General features: G+C 34.3%; 3 protein-coding genes, 2 non-coding genes and 1 pseudogene across 7 annotated transcripts; 2 read left to right on the top strand and 4 right to left on the bottom strand.

The window, feature by feature from the left end:
- The first annotated feature begins 410 nt into the window (after positions 1-410).
- On the top strand, positions 411-3,252 carry LOC114395893 (monoacylglycerol lipase ABHD6-like). The gene is made up of 4 exons (XM_028357761.1): positions 411-1,216; positions 1,849-1,941; positions 2,033-2,100; positions 2,669-3,252. The coding sequence occupies exons 1-4, from the start codon at positions 578-580 to the stop codon at positions 2,889-2,891; spliced, it is 1,023 nt and encodes a 340-aa protein (XP_028213562.1). The 5' UTR covers positions 411-577; the 3' UTR covers positions 2,892-3,252.
- On the bottom strand, positions 3,067-3,157 carry TRNAY-GUA. Its single transcript is given in 2 exon segments — positions 3,067-3,102; positions 3,121-3,157. It is a non-coding gene; the product is annotated as a tRNA-Tyr (tRNA).
- Positions 3,253-5,469: 2,217 nt separating the features above from the next.
- LOC114396532 (chaperone protein dnaJ A6, chloroplastic-like) lies at positions 5,470-9,831 on the top strand. 3 transcript variants are annotated; one of them, XM_028358551.1, is made up of 9 exons: positions 5,471-5,663; positions 5,742-5,840; positions 6,037-6,207; positions 6,536-6,677; positions 6,841-6,898; positions 7,903-7,945; positions 8,290-8,338; positions 8,423-8,503; positions 8,590-9,831. In XM_028358551.1, exons 3-9 carry the CDS (start codon positions 6,101-6,103, stop codon positions 9,430-9,432), a joined length of 1,323 nt encoding a protein of 440 aa, XP_028214352.1. In that variant the 5' UTR covers positions 5,471-5,663; positions 5,742-5,840; positions 6,037-6,100; the 3' UTR covers positions 9,433-9,831. The 3 variants fall into 3 exon arrangements, with proteins under 3 accessions (XP_028214353.1, XP_028214352.1, XP_028214351.1); XM_028358550.1 differs by lacking the exon at positions 5,742-5,840; XM_028358552.1 differs by lacking the exons at positions 5,742-5,840; positions 6,037-6,207 and having other exon boundaries at positions 5,470-5,663.
- Positions 9,832-10,877: 1,046 nt separating this feature from the next.
- TRNAM-CAU lies at positions 10,878-10,962 on the bottom strand. The gene is given in 2 exon segments: positions 10,878-10,913; positions 10,925-10,962. It is a non-coding gene; the product is annotated as a tRNA-Met (tRNA).
- Positions 10,963-11,296: 334 nt separating this feature from the next.
- LOC114395190 (linamarin synthase 2-like) lies at positions 11,297-12,381 on the bottom strand. Its single transcript, XM_028356904.1, has one exon. It carries the CDS (start codon positions 12,343-12,345, stop codon positions 11,446-11,448), a length of 900 nt encoding a protein of 299 aa, XP_028212705.1. The 5' UTR covers positions 12,346-12,381; the 3' UTR covers positions 11,297-11,445.
- A 754-nt stretch (positions 12,382-13,135) lies between these two features.
- On the bottom strand, positions 13,136-14,161 carry LOC114396176 (annotated as a pseudogene).
- Positions 14,162-14,602: the final 441 nt, after the last annotated feature.

The raw sequence follows: 14,602 nt of genomic DNA, 5'->3' as shown, positions 1-14,602 counted from the left end.
TATATATTTAACTTAATTTAAGACTAATTAATTGTTTAATAAAAATTTAATATTCCAAGCACTCATTTTTATAAAAAAAAATTATAACATGAGAATGAAATATCTAACTTTTATTTTCCATATGAATTTGTGTAAAGGTTGGACCTGTTATATAAACTTGATTTAATACGTTATAGTTGTAAACCATTTCAAATAATGCATTTTAAATTTAGATGTACAAAAAATAAGACATTTCAAAATTAAAGAGATGAAAAAAAATTAAAGGGATTAAAACTTAACTTCAATAATTTTAAAATGACAAAAACATACTTTTTGCAATAAGTCATAAATTAGTAAATTAAATTTATCTATTAAATACTTAAATTAAATTAATCAAAAAGGTTACGAGTTAGTCAAGTAAGGATGAAAAAAACGCACCAAATGAACTCTTTCCCTGCCATGCCATTTCAATCTTCCACTCTGCAATAACACGACTCTGTAACTAATCCCTTCCTAAGTTTTCACCCTGTTTGCTCATTCATTCCTCCAAACTTCATGTCCAACACTTATAATTATTATTTTAAAAGAGGGTAAATAAATGGGTAGTAGCAGTAGGAGGTGTTTGAGCTTCACCACTTGGCGTGACCGGTACTTGCGGTATTCCTTCTCCCGGGCCGGACTCAAATCCACAACCACCGATCTCGGCGACGGCACCATCATGCATTGTTGGGCCCCCAAGGCCCATAACCACTCCACCACTTCCCTTCTTCTCATCCACGGCATCGGAGCCAACGCCACGTGGCAGTGGAACCACTTCATCTCCCCCCTCACGCGCCACTTCAACGTATACGTCCCCGACCTGCTCTTCTTCGGAGATTCCCACACGACACGACCCGAGAGGTCGGAGTGGTTCCAAGCGAAGTGCGTGATGGCTCTGCTGGAGGCTCTAGGGGTCCGCCAAACAAGCGTGGTGGGGCTGAGCTACGGCGGCTTTGTGGCGTATGCTGTGGCGGCGATGTTCCCGGAGAGGGTGGAGAAGGTGGTGGTGTGTTGTGCTGGCGTGTGCTTGGAGGACAGGGACATGGAGGATGAGGGAATGTTTTGGGTTAAAAGTGTTGACGAGGTTGTTAGTGTTTTGCTGCCGCAGACACCGCAGAAGGTTAGGGAACTGCTGCAGCTTACCTTCGCCAACCCTATCAAACTCTTGCCAACTTGTTTTCTCAAAGATTTCATTCATGTAAGTAGATGTTTGGTTTTTAGTTGCAAAATTAAGATTTGGATTAAAATGAAGTTCGCAAAATATTAGAATCCTTTTTTCAAAAGAAAATTAAATTTGTGAATAATTAGATTTATTTTAAAATTCGTGCACGTAATTTAAACTGAAATCTAAACATACATTAATGTGTATGGTTTGCAGATACAAAATTATGTTTAAGAAAAAAATAATTTTATCAGCAGATCAAACATTTTTATATCCGTTGGAGTTGTCAAGGAGCACTATAACATTTCCAACGGCAAAGATGTAGTTGGTGTTTGTTATATATAGTAAAAGGAATAAAACAGATTTATATTTATTTTCAAGCTGAAATTGGTTACTACTTGCTATATGTAGCTATCAAGTGTGTGTTTGTATTATCTAGGGAAAATAATTTTGAATAAAACTGACTTTAGTTAAAATTGATTGTTAAAATGAATCAATTTATATTTGAATGTTTTTATTCTAAAAAAATTGATAGAAAAAAAATTATGTAACTTTTTATTTAGCATAGAAGTTATAAAAATTATTTTAATTTAAAATTAATTTTAGAAATAGAATTAATTTATTACTTACTTACCTGATAATTATGAAGATATGTTGTTTACATGCAGGTGATGTGTACAGAGTACCGGCAGGAGAGGACAGAACTAATTCAAGCATTGCATAAGGATAGAAAACTGTCTAATCTTCCTAAGATAACCAAGGTTCTCTTTTAATTAATTTGCTTCCGACCTTATATTTTGAGTTAAATTGGCCACATTTACATTCTTGCTCTGTAACTTATCAATAATACAGCCTATTCAAATTATCTGGGGAGAGCAGGACCAGGTATTCCCACTGGAGTTAGCTCACAGACTGAAGAGGTAAATTTTTAGAAATTGAAGTTGTACTCATTATTATTGATTTTATCTTTTAAGAGCCATGGGACAATGCAATGGAACTAAAAATTTTGTTCCCATTTTTTTTAAATGAATATTACAAATTGAAGTAATAATTAAAAGCCAGTAAAAAGAATATATTTTTCTTGTTGAGTGAAGCAAAGGAACCATGATGCGTACACTGATAAGTAAGCGTCTTCATGCTTACACTAGGGTTAATCTTGGTTTGTTGTGAGAGAGATGTTATGATTAATCATAATTTATAAGATAAAACATGTATTTGATTATTATATTTTTAGTCAAACTTTATTTTATTCCTTATAATTTTAAATCGAAATTCTTATATACTTTAAAAAATAGGTGAACTTAATCTCTATTTTTTAAAATTTAGTTTCTATACTTTAAACTACAACTATGTGCAATTAAACTTTTGAGAATACTAGAGCAATTTCTTCTTCAACTTTTTGTGTTTGTGCCCCCTCTGTTTTTGTGTAATGTATTTACTTGATTGTTATGAATTTTGTGAATTTTATTACTTTTGCTGTTGTATCAGGCACGTAGGAGAGAAGGCACAACTTGTAGTCATTACGAATGCAGGGCATGCAATCAATGTAGAGAAGCCTAATGAGCTGTGCAAGAATTTAAAATCCTTCCTCATTGATCCATCCAAGCAAGAAAATCACAGCAATGGTCTAAAGGTTGACCCTCAGAAGCAGAAAAACTTTTCAGCATTGTGGATATGTATGTTTCTCGATTATTTTATGCAACAGCTATGAGCCATATTTTATGTTGGGAAAAAGTGAGAGAACCTTAGTACTATATATCTCTGCTACCAATTTAAACTTGAAAGGATTACATGTTGTAGTGTGGTTTGCAAATGTTGAGCGTCACTAGTGTGTTTGTGTCCCAGATGGTAAACATATTTTGTTTAATTTGTCAAAAAGGAAAATATCCGACCTGCCGGATTCGAACCAGCGACCTAAGGATTTCAGCTAGGGATCCCCACTACAGTCCTCCGCTCTACCAACTGAGCTAAGGTCGGATGATGGTAGAATCCGTGTTAGGAAAGTATAAGAAGTATAATAACATTTGAAGCATATTCCACATCTATTCAAGCAAATAGTGAGTTTGCTGTTACTCTAGAGTAATGAGTGGAACATTACACCAATCCTAATCCTACTCTCAGTCATCTGGGGATTATTGCAACTTTGCGAGTTTGTGATTTTTTCTTTTTTACTTGTTGCGTGTGAGAAAACAATTGTAGTATTTTTTTTCTAAGTACTCTTAAAAATTGTATTTTTTTTTTATTTTTAAATAAGTTAATTGAAAAAATACCTAAATTTACAATAATTTGATCTAATTCTTGATTTTATTTAGTGTAAAAAGGTTATTTATATCAGTCTTTAACTGACATTGAAGCGATGGAAAACCCTTAACGCCACTCAAATTCCTCATCATTTTACCTTTCTTCACTCTTAAAGATCTCAAAATTGATCATACAAATTTTCACATCAATTCAAATCATGCTTTTAGACAAGAAGTAAATTGCAAATGAGCTAACTAAATCTCATCCATCCAATTTTTAATTAATATATTTAATGATTATCAATAGTGATTCACTGATACATTACTTAATTGATAGTCCACCATAGAAACTAACTCGTAAGAGTTAAAAAATTTAACAATCAATTATAACTTATATGCATTTTTTATTGTATACATAATTGACATGTTACAAGTTCATATCCAAACATCAAAAACATTTTCTACTAAACTAGTTACAATCAATTATTTCTCAAGTAATTATTGTTGTTCGGTCTTCTTTGGTCATATGCATCGAAAATCATATTCCAACATTAATCACTTAAAAATCATCTATTCCAATCTTTCCATAGAGTACAAATCAATAAGATAAAGATTCTCCCGATCTTTCTATACATAATACAAATCAGTAAGATAAAGATTCTCCTTACCATAAGTCCCATAAGTCTCGAGAAAAATTGAATATTTTATTATTATTACTTAACTGAAAAATATTAGTGGGAGAGAAATAATGCATAATGAGAAAGATAATTAGTTGAGAGAAGCTTAGGGTGTGTTTGGTTTGCATTTTCATTTTCTGTTTTCATTTCCTGAAAACTGTTTTCATTTTCTGAAAACTGTTTTCATTTTCAAAAAATTAGAATTATGAAAATATGTTTGGTTTGACTTCTTGTTTTCTGTTTTCATGAAATAAAAATACTGAAAATTTATCATATATTGACTTCTTGTTCGATGGACAACAGGTGAATATTCCTATACTACCCTTTGTTGGTCCCGAGGGACGGAGGAGGCTAGGTTAGCCGAAAGATGGTTATCGGTTCAAGGACGCAAGGTGCCCCTGCTTTTTCAGGGTAATAAGGGGTAGAGAAAATGCCTCGAGCCAAAGTTCGAGTATCAGGCGCTACAGCGCTGAAGTAATCCATGCCATACTCCCAGGAAAAGCTCGAACGACCTTCAACAAATGGGTACCTGTACCCGAAACCGACACAGGTGGGTAGGTAGAGAATACCTAGAGGCGCGAGACAACTCTCTCTAAGGAACTCGGTAAAATAGCCCCATAACTTCGGGAGAAGGGGTGCCTCCTCACAAAGGGGGTCGCAGTGACCAGGGCCGGACGACTGTTTACCAAAAACACAGGTCTCCGCAAAGTCGTAAGACCATGTATGGGGGCTGACGCCTGCCCAGTGCCGGAAGGTCAAGGAAGTTGGTGACCTCTTTCTGTATTTTTAGATTTGCTTAAAATTACATTCATTGTTACCACAATTTCATTTTACCCGAAATGAGGTTTTTGTTCTCAACTGAAAATACTGAAAACGAAAATGTATTGTTTTCATTTTCTGGTTGTTTCCTGTTTTCATTAGTGAAAATGTTTTCGGAAATCCAACCAAACACATTTTCATCACCGTTTTCTGTTTTCAGTAAAAATGAAAACAGAAAACAACCAAACCAAACACCCCCTTATTATTCTCAATGTTTGAAACGGTTAGTTTTTTTAAATAGTAATTAATAAAATACTATTTTAAAGATATTTAAAAATTATTTCATCATATTTAAAACTAACTAATTAATCGAGCAAGAATTAAAACAATTAAAAACCAAAAATCTTTTTCTATTAAAAATATTTAATTAAACATTGATTCGTTTTTACACAACAATTTATTGAAAAACATATCATATATGATTATAAAAAATCACATATAAATTTTGTAAAATGAAATTGAAAATCTATAATTTAAAAAATGAATAAAATCAATTTTATTCTTAATACAAAATTGAATCGAACCCGAAAAAATGGCATTAGGGTTCTAGAAACAGGGAAGTAGAGAGGCCAACGTTAGTGGTAAACGAAAATAAAAGGGTGAAAGAAAACTCGTCCACGAGGTTCTGTGTCATCCTATAAGCAAAGCAAATAAGAGTGCTCCATTTCCTACAACACTGTAACCTCATCCTCCAATTCCCACACCCACTCCTTCCCACAACACTGTAGCATAGCAGCAGTGGCTAAGGTTTCTCTTCCTATTCCATTATTGTCCTGTCTCAGAATTATCACATAAAACATGTTTTTATTCGTTCCTTCATTGTAGATTGGACTATTGTCGTTCATTTTTTATTCCATCGCTGTCGTGTCTGAGAATTATGACATAAACATGTTTTTATTTGCTTAACAACACCCAAACTTATATGTAAGTCACTAATTCATTCTTCTTTATCCCCTGTGTCGTTTACGGTAGTTGTTTTTCTTCATTCTTTTGGTTTATGGTATATTGATTATTGAATCTGACTAGCTTGTAATTCATTACTCATTACCAGGTTCACTTAGCATCGACAAAGTGCTTTTTGGTGATTTATGTTGTGATATTTTATAATTTTGTTTTTCAGCTAACAGGATTTCATCGAGAAATTTTGTATTTTTTGGCATATTATCTTGCTGAAAATATATTAGATGGCCATTGCACCTTTTGGTAATACATCAGCTACTCAATGGGGAATTCATCCTCAGATTTTCGCGGGATCGACTGGGTTGGGAAAGATTGCATCATCCAGGAACAAGTTAGTCATATAATTAAATATTTCTTGACTAATGTTGTTGACTTGTAAAGGAGCTAAATTACCTTTAATATAGTTTTATTTATCACAATATCCATGGTATATAACCATGATCCGAGTTTATAACGTGATTTTTTACAGAAATCGTCAGCCATATTAGTTTTATTGTTGGGACATACACTCAAATTCTAAGAATCTTGGGGTTGTTTTGTATCCTACTTGTCATTAAATATTTGTCTTCGACCAAGGCTTACTCAATGGATACACAATTTTTTTCAGCATAGTTCATTGCACTGGAGAGTGTAATTAAATTAAGTTAATTTCCTTGCAGTGTTACAAGCAGGATAAGGTTTATGGTTGCCCCATGTTCGAGCTTTTTTTCTTGTCATTCCTTGCATGCACTATTTGACAAAGGTTCATCGCAAACTTTGCAACATCGCAGGGGATCGAGGTTAATAGTTAGAGCAGATGCAGTAAGTTTTAAACTACTCATGCATGATGCATTTCCAAGCAACAATGATTTCCTTGGGTTTTTCTATACAAATCGTGCTTTATGAAAGCATTCCTCCTTAAATTAAGCTACTCTCATGAACATTCAATATATTGACTCATTATATAATGTGTGCCAATGTGCAGGATTACTATTCTGTACTCGGGGTGTCAAGAAATTCCAGTAAATCTGAAATTAAGAATGGTAATTGATATGTTCAAATATATTATTTTTATTTACTTCATGAATGGCCTATTTTTAATGTAGCATTGTAAAGGAAAATCAATGACCCCAATAGGATCAGCCCATTAACTAATAAATGATTTTCTATTTTCATATAACTCTTGCTACATGCTCCAAACGGTTTGCCTAAAAAGCATGTGAAGCATACAAGATAAGTACTGAAACGACATCTAAAACTTAAGGGTCTGTTTGGGCCAGGGTGGTTGCGATTTTTGGTTTTTAAAAGTAAATTTCAAAACAAAACATGTTTGACTAAAATATTGTTAAAATGGTTTATAACTCTTTCTAACACACTTACAGTTTTACATCAATTTTAAAAACATAAAAGGATCTGTGACTCCATATTAGTTTTGAAAAGCATCTACTACATTGTCAGGCACCGTCTCCCTTGGTGGCGCCGTCACCACTGTCAACCCCACTTCCACTGCTGCATACATGTGTGCAGTATGGAACAAAAATATTTTAGGGCCTATTAATTTGTCATTCATTTGAGATATTGTGGCTATATTTCATTCAGAATTGTAATGACATTGTCCGTCTAATTTGTCATTAATCAGAATTATATACACACTGTTGTGTACCCAAACACTTCCAAATGACATTTCTGAATCATTATAATTCATTAATTGGCATGGACAATGATTTGGCTGGGGATATGCTCTGCCAGAATGTCAACTACAATTCTGGTATAAGATCCTCTAGGAAAATTTCCACCCAAAACTTAACATTAAGACTATACATATTTTGTTTTTCATTTCTTTGTAATGTAGGATAGATTTGCAGAAGTTTAAAATTGCGGATGGGGAACATCAATGATCAGGAGGATGATGATAGAGGGTAGTGATTAAGAAGTTATTATTTGCCAGTTCCTGCATATGATTTACTTGAGTGTGCACATCTTTTATGTGTTGATTGTCTGATGTATCATTATAATATCAAATTTCTCTCTACTTTGGACATTTCAGCTTATCGGAAGCTTGCCCGGAGTTATCATCCTGATGTGAACAAGTGAGTTTTTTTTTCTTCTTTCATATTGAACATCGTCTACTTTCTGATTCTGTTCCCTTGCCTTGTTCCCCACTCTCTTTTTTTTGCTTTTAAAATTTTTATTTCTTTTATTTCACTGTTGCTGTGGACAAAGTGGTTTGGATGTCTTTGATTATAAAGCCCGTGGCTTGTTCTTTTTAAAAAGTATGTTTTGTATATTCCCTGAACTGCTTATTAGATAAAAAAATTTGGCCAAGAACCTCTGCACTCAGAAGTCAATTTTGCTAGGTGCATAATTTTATTGTCTTCACAATCATTTAGTTAATGTTGTTTGAACTATTATGGATTTTCACTTTCTGCTGCAGAGAACCTGATGCAGAACAGAAATTTAAAGAACTTAGTAATGCATATGAGGTAAAACTACAGCTTGTTGAACACAGCTGGCCATTATGCATGTCTACTCGTAATTGATCTTCTGTAATTCAAATTCTTTTGCAGGTCTTGTCAGATGATGAGAAACGATCCATATATGACACATATGGAGAGGCTGGACTTAAGGGTTCAGGAATGGACATGGGGGTAAGCTACCTTTAAAGATGATGAGGAGTTTGACTTTGTTATCATATTTCCTGTTTCTCAAAGACGGATCATTTTTGTGATTTCAGGATTTCAGCAATCCTTTTGACCTGTTTGAGACACTGTTTGAGGGCATGGGTGGCATGGGGGGAAGCAGAGGATCTTGGAATGGAGCAGTTGAGGGCGAGGATGAGTATTACAGTCTTGTTTTGAACTTCAAAGAAGCCATTTTTGGGGTGGAAAAAGAGATAGAGATTCGGCGATTAGAGAGCTGTGGAACCTGCAATGGTTTGGGGGCTAAACCAGGGACTAAATCATCCAAGTGTAGCACTTGTGGTGGTCAGGGTCGGGTTGTCACGTCGACAAGGACTCCATTAGGCATCTTTCAGCAGTCCATGACATGCTCTTCTTGCAGTGGAACTGGAGAAACTTCAACACCTTGCAGCACATGTGCTGGGGAAGGTCGAGTGAGAAAGACAAAGCGGATAAGTCTCAAGGTTCCTGCTGGTGTGGATTCTGGCAGCCGTTTAAGGGTCCGAAATGAAGGTAATGCTGGAAGGCGTGGGGGTTCTCCCGGTGACCTCTTTGTTGTTCTTGAAGTTATCCCTGACCCCGTGCTTAAGCGAGATGACACAAACATTTTATACACATGCAAGGTGTCTTATATTGATGCAATATTGGGGACAACAATTAAGGTTCCTACTGTGGACGGCATGGTGGATTTAAAAATCCCAGCTGGGACTCAACCAAGCTCAACACTTGTTATGGCTAAGAAAGGTGTTCCCTTGCTGAATAAAAAGAATATGAGGGGTGATCAATTGGTTCGGGTGCAAGTTGAAATCCCCAAAAAACTGAGCAAAGAAGAGAGAAAACTTATTGAGGAACTAGCTGATTTAAGCAAAGGCAAGACTGCTGCCACCAGTAGGAGATAACTTATTGAGGAACCTGTATCCTATGTATTTCTAGCCTCATTTCCTTTTATGATGGATGCTTCATTCTTGACCTTGAGACTCACAACTCGGGGCTGCAGCTATTCATTTCAGAACTGTGGTGGGATTGGTTAGCATATATTGATAGATGTAGGTTACTAGTTTTTATTTATAGACAGGCAGATATGAAGAGCAGAAGAAACTAGAGATCTTTCTTTTTCTTTGGAACTTATTATATGCCTTAGCAATGCTATTGTTTTTTTAAGGGTGGGGGTGGGGAAGGACTACAGCTCAGGTGCAATGCCATCTTTATTTTCTCAAGTGTTGTTTTTAGACAAAATTGGAAATGTATACTAATTTATTTAAAGTTATTTATAAAGCCAAAAAAACTTATTGTTAACATTTTGTTTGCCACAATTAATTTTTGCTAATGTCAGTTGATCTTGTAGCACTAGCGGTGTTGATACCTATAGCATATGGTGACTTTTTTCTTCTTCCGTTTACATTGTATTGCAGAAGCAATAAAATCTTAAAAATAAGTGGCAATTGTGTTGACGAAAAAGATGGTGATACTGATTGCTGTGCGTAAGTCGCAAACAAATTTTTTAATATATCAAATAAAAGAAAATTTTTATTATGAACCTAAAACAAAATACGAGTATTTATTAGAAACTTAAAAAATATTTTAGTCTTTAATTTTGAAGTAATTTTTATTTTGCAAATTGAGTTTGCAGAAGGAAACTTGGTCTTGCATTGGTAGAAATTTGGTTTCAAACAAAATATAAGTGTGCAAACATATTTTTGAGAGTAATAGAATATGTTATGAAAGTGAGTTTAGTGTCCAAACTAAATTTGGAATGTATTTTTTAGAATAATAAAATGGTACGAAAGTGAGTTTACTTAGACTAAATTTGGAGCACTCTAAACGGAAATCTAAACAAGCTAAATGTGAAACTTTGGGATAGAAACAATTTTACAATTTTTTTTAAAGAATATGTTACTCTGTTTGTGCAAATGTTAAAGGTGCTTTTGTTTAGAAATATTTTTAACTTATTTTAAAAAGTTTTATTAGTAAGTAAGCCTTTGAATAAACTTTTTTGTTGAAAAAACTCAAGAGAGAACTTTATAGTCCCGATCTCCCGGGAAATAGAGCAACATGATTCCTTGTGAAGTATCTCTGTACATACTCTCAAGCCGTACAGACCTAGCATGCTTTTACTAGGTCAAACCTCTTAAGAAAAATCTATATCAAGTAAAATTATATATATTAGACTTTTAAAAAAAGTAAAATTAAACTTACAAAATCTATATCAAGTAAAAAAGTTTGAGAAGATGCAGGGACATTTTGGTGAAAAACAACACCTTTAAAATGGGCCTAATAGGCCAATGGTAGAGAATAGAGAAAGAAGGATCGAGAAGAACAAAAAAATGAGATGAAAAAAAAGTAATGGGGTGAGAGAGGCTCGAACTCTCGACCTCAGGATAACTCAGAAGCTATGAGACCTACGCGCTAGCCAACTGCGCCACCACCCCATTTAATGATTTATAAGCACTGTTAACTTATATATATATATATATTTATTTTAAAGCCAAACATTACAGCACATTTTTTATAACTGTTCTCTAATTAATAAATTATTTGTATTTAATAAGCAAGAGTAAAGTAACTCTTTTGTAACTATTGGTGACAGTGGAACCTTTACTGTCCTCAGTTTTTTTTTCTACATGCTAAATATGATATTCTTATCTGTGATTTATTTATTATACTTTACTTCTATTTGATTATTTCCTAGCTGGTTATCTATCACAGTTGGAAAATATATTCCAAATACTTAGTTGCTTTACACCAGAGACAGGAATCAGAAGTGCAAGTTACTTTTACATAACCACCAGCATGACAGTTTCTACAATTTATTAAATTGTTCTTCAAAATAAAGACCCCTTCTATCAACTTATTGAAATCATTATCACATGATCCTAAGTTTACTTGTACATAAAAACCCACTAAATTTTGAATTACTCTTCAAAATGAAGAGCCTCTTTTACGAACCTATTGAAGTCATTATAGGATGAGCCACCTATATCAGTGGCTTCTAGTGCTTTTTTCCTCCACTCCAAAACGTTTTGCTTCATTTCCTTTGCCTTATCTCCCTCGATCATTTCCTTAACAAGCTCAACAATCTCTCCACGCTTTACACCATGGTTCAGCTCCATTCCAATTCCCCAAGTTGTGCATGCATATCTACAATTCATTTGTTGCTCCGCAAAGAAAGGCCAGCAAATCATAGGTTTACCTTCACATATAGCTTCCGTTAGTGAATTCCATCCACAGTGTGTTAAAAAAAGTCCAATTGATGAATGTGCTAGCACTCTTTCTTGAGGGCACCAATTAGTGATGTACCCTCTCTCCTTAATCTCATAAAAAAACTCTTTTGGTAAAATTGCTGATTCACCCATCATCACATCAGGCCTAATAATCCACAAAAATGGGTGCATGCTATTTGCAAAGCCCAAAGCAATTTCTTTAAGGTGATGTTCTGTTATCACTGTCCAGCTTCCATAATTCACATACACAACTGAATTCGGTTGCCATTTATCTAGCGATTCGAGACACTTAGAGTCTTCAACCCATAAACTTGACCCAATGGACAAAACCTTGTCCTCAGGAACATGCCTTGTTAACAAGGGAGCTGGGCCAATGTTGTATATGTTGGGAAACTTGGCCTTGATTGCATCAAGGACTTCTAGTTCAAACTCTTGGATCGTGTTAACAATTATTGCGGATGATGTCAAGCAATTCTTTGCTAGTGACCCCATAAAATCGAACAAGGTCTCTTTAAGATCTGTGGTTCTGATAAAGCTTGGCATGTCTTTGAGTCGAATGTTTTTCATCCCTGGAATCCAATCTATGGGCATGTCTAGTTCACTATCGGTAATGGATTCATCATCTGAAACAAGATAATCCCTAGTTATCACTTGACCAATCTAAAATATTTATATATTAGTGCCAAACATTTGTGCCACAAAACCAAATCCATAATCAATACCAAAGGAGATTAAGGAAGAGTTTAATTTGTAATTTTGTGTATATTTTCGACTAAAATGTTTCACCTTGTCGACTAATAAAAAATTATGATATCAGATTAAATAATACAGTAGTATAATTTTTTTTATACTGTGAATACGTATATTATTTTCTTATTACGAGATTTGAAGTGTTAGGTCACTTTCCTAACTATGCAAAATAAATTTTTAGTTGTGTCTAAATATCATTCACTTTATTCGTTAATAATATAAACTATAGAAAAAAAATTGTTAGAAAGCTGCATAGTGACCAAAATCAAAATTAAAGTGAGATTTTATTCAACTTCTAAACTTCTAGAATTTAAGTTTACATACTAACTCTAAAAATTAACCCATGAGATACGAATTGTTTTATATTTATGTAATTATTTTTATTATATTAGACAATAAGGGATTTCTAACATACATAAAGTAGCCCATACTTGTAATATGAAAATTTATTCAAAAGTTAGTTATGTATACTTGTAACATCAAGACCAACTAAAGGAATAGTTTATTCAAAAGCCAATTTTTGAATTCTTGAAATTTAATTTGACATAATTCAATCACAACACATGAAGTGAGTGTTATTTTCAAAACATAAATTTTATGTTTTGACCATATCATTAAAGAACTTGAAATTCTAAAGATGAATAAAATAGCATAAACTTAAAATATGAAAGAGGGATAGGTTGCTCAAAAGTAGACCTTCGAATGGAATAATTCCTCTATTGGCTAGTTCATTGAATTGCATGTATCCCATGAATCCACATGCAGAGGCAATCCAAAACTGAGCTTCAGGTATGCTCAGATCCTGAGCAGCTTGAATTGCAAAAGTCATAAGACCATCAGATATTATGGCACTAACTGGAGGTGCCCCTGAAGATGTGTTAAGTTTGATCAGAAGCTCTTTGAATGGTGCCAAAAAGTTCTTTCAAGTAGAGTCACACAGGGCGACGCCATCTGGGTTTCCATCACTGTCCCATGATGGTAACCCATCTGAAATGGTCTCATACTAAAAGCTAGGTTGGGCCTTGGGTGATGCTAGGCGCACCCAACATTATTGTTGGTACACCTAGCATTTTAAGTGAATAGCTGAAAATGCCCTTCACTCAAGTTGATCCGTATGACTCATACGGATCGAGTTGTCATGCGGATCATGTTTATCCGTATGACTCATACGAATCATGTTTATCTGTATGAATCATACGGATTAAGTTCATTCATATGACTCATACGGATCATGTTGATCCGTATGATCATATGGATCAAGTTGATCCATATGGTTTGTATGGACGAACTTGATCTGTATCATACGAATCAAGTTCGTCTGTACAAACCATACGGATCAACTTGATCTGTATGTTTAAATTATACTTACAGATCAAGTTCATCCATACAAACCATACGGATCAACCATGAACTCGCGTACCTTCGATGTAGGATAATTTTGGAATTAATAAAAAATGTTGGGTGGACAAGCAATGGAGATGGTGCACCTAGCATCACCCTTGGGCCTTAACAGAGTTTGGGCCCAATGATCAGACTAAGCGTCTATGATTGGTTCAGTGTAGACAAAAGTTATGTGGAAACCACGCCAGTGAAGGGCCTTGGCCAATTGTATTAAAGGGTTTATATGGCCTTGTGCTGGAAAAGGAACACACACTACATGGGATTGGGGCGAGGGTTTTTTTCATGTGACAAGCTCATTTTTCTTACTGGAGTTTTCTGATTCACTTCAGTTTATGTGGGTTAGTGCGTTTTATAATACTCATTCCAAAGCTAGCATGGTATTAGTTAATCTTCCATTACTATTTAGTCAATTACCTAGTAGATCATATAAAGGGGTTGGGTTGATAATTACAAAATGTCCTTGTGGAACATAAGCGATGACATCAATGGCTACGAAAGAATAGAAACCAACTTGGTGGATAAACGGTGTGAATGTATGTTCTGATGCGGAAATATATCTTAAACTAACAAGTAACAATCATTCAACAACAACAGACAAACAAACAAGTAACAATAGTTGCACGTCACTTTTTTCTTTAATTATGTTTTAAAATCACAACTCATTATAATTTTTTTAAAATTATAATAATTAGTCACA

Source organism: Glycine soja, chromosome 18 (genome assembly GCF_004193775.1).
Source record: "Glycine soja cultivar W05 chromosome 18, ASM419377v2, whole genome shotgun sequence".
Classification (NCBI taxonomy): Eukaryota; Viridiplantae; Streptophyta; class Magnoliopsida; order Fabales; family Fabaceae; genus Glycine; species Glycine soja.
Note: the sequence above shows the minus strand (reverse complement) of the source record. Positions and strands in the feature narration are given on the sequence as shown.

Bases quoted from the DNA above. Each gene is read 5' to 3' on its own strand.
- LOC114395190 (XM_028356904.1), bottom strand. From the start codon at position 12,345: ATGCCCATAGATTGGATTCCAGGGATGAAAAACATTCGACTCAAAGAC.
- LOC114395893 (XM_028357761.1), top strand. From the start codon at position 578: ATGGGTAGTAGCAGTAGGAGGTGTTTGAGCTTCACCACTTGGCGTGAC. The intron at 1,217-1,848 runs GTAAGTAGATGT...GTTTACATGCAG, and splicing joins TTCTCAAAGATTTCATTCAT to GTGATGTGTACAGAGTACCG. The intron at 2,101-2,668 runs GTAAATTTTTAG...CTGTTGTATCAG, and splicing joins TTAGCTCACAGACTGAAGAG to GCACGTAGGAGAGAAGGCAC.
- LOC114396532 (XM_028358550.1), top strand. From the start codon at position 6,101: ATGGCCATTGCACCTTTTGGTAATACATCAGCTACTCAATGGGGAATT. The intron at 6,678-6,840 runs GTAAGTTTTAAA...GCCAATGTGCAG, and splicing joins TAATAGTTAGAGCAGATGCA to GATTACTATTCTGTACTCGG. The intron at 7,946-8,289 runs GTGAGTTTTTTT...TTTCTGCTGCAG, and splicing joins TATCATCCTGATGTGAACAA to AGAACCTGATGCAGAACAGA.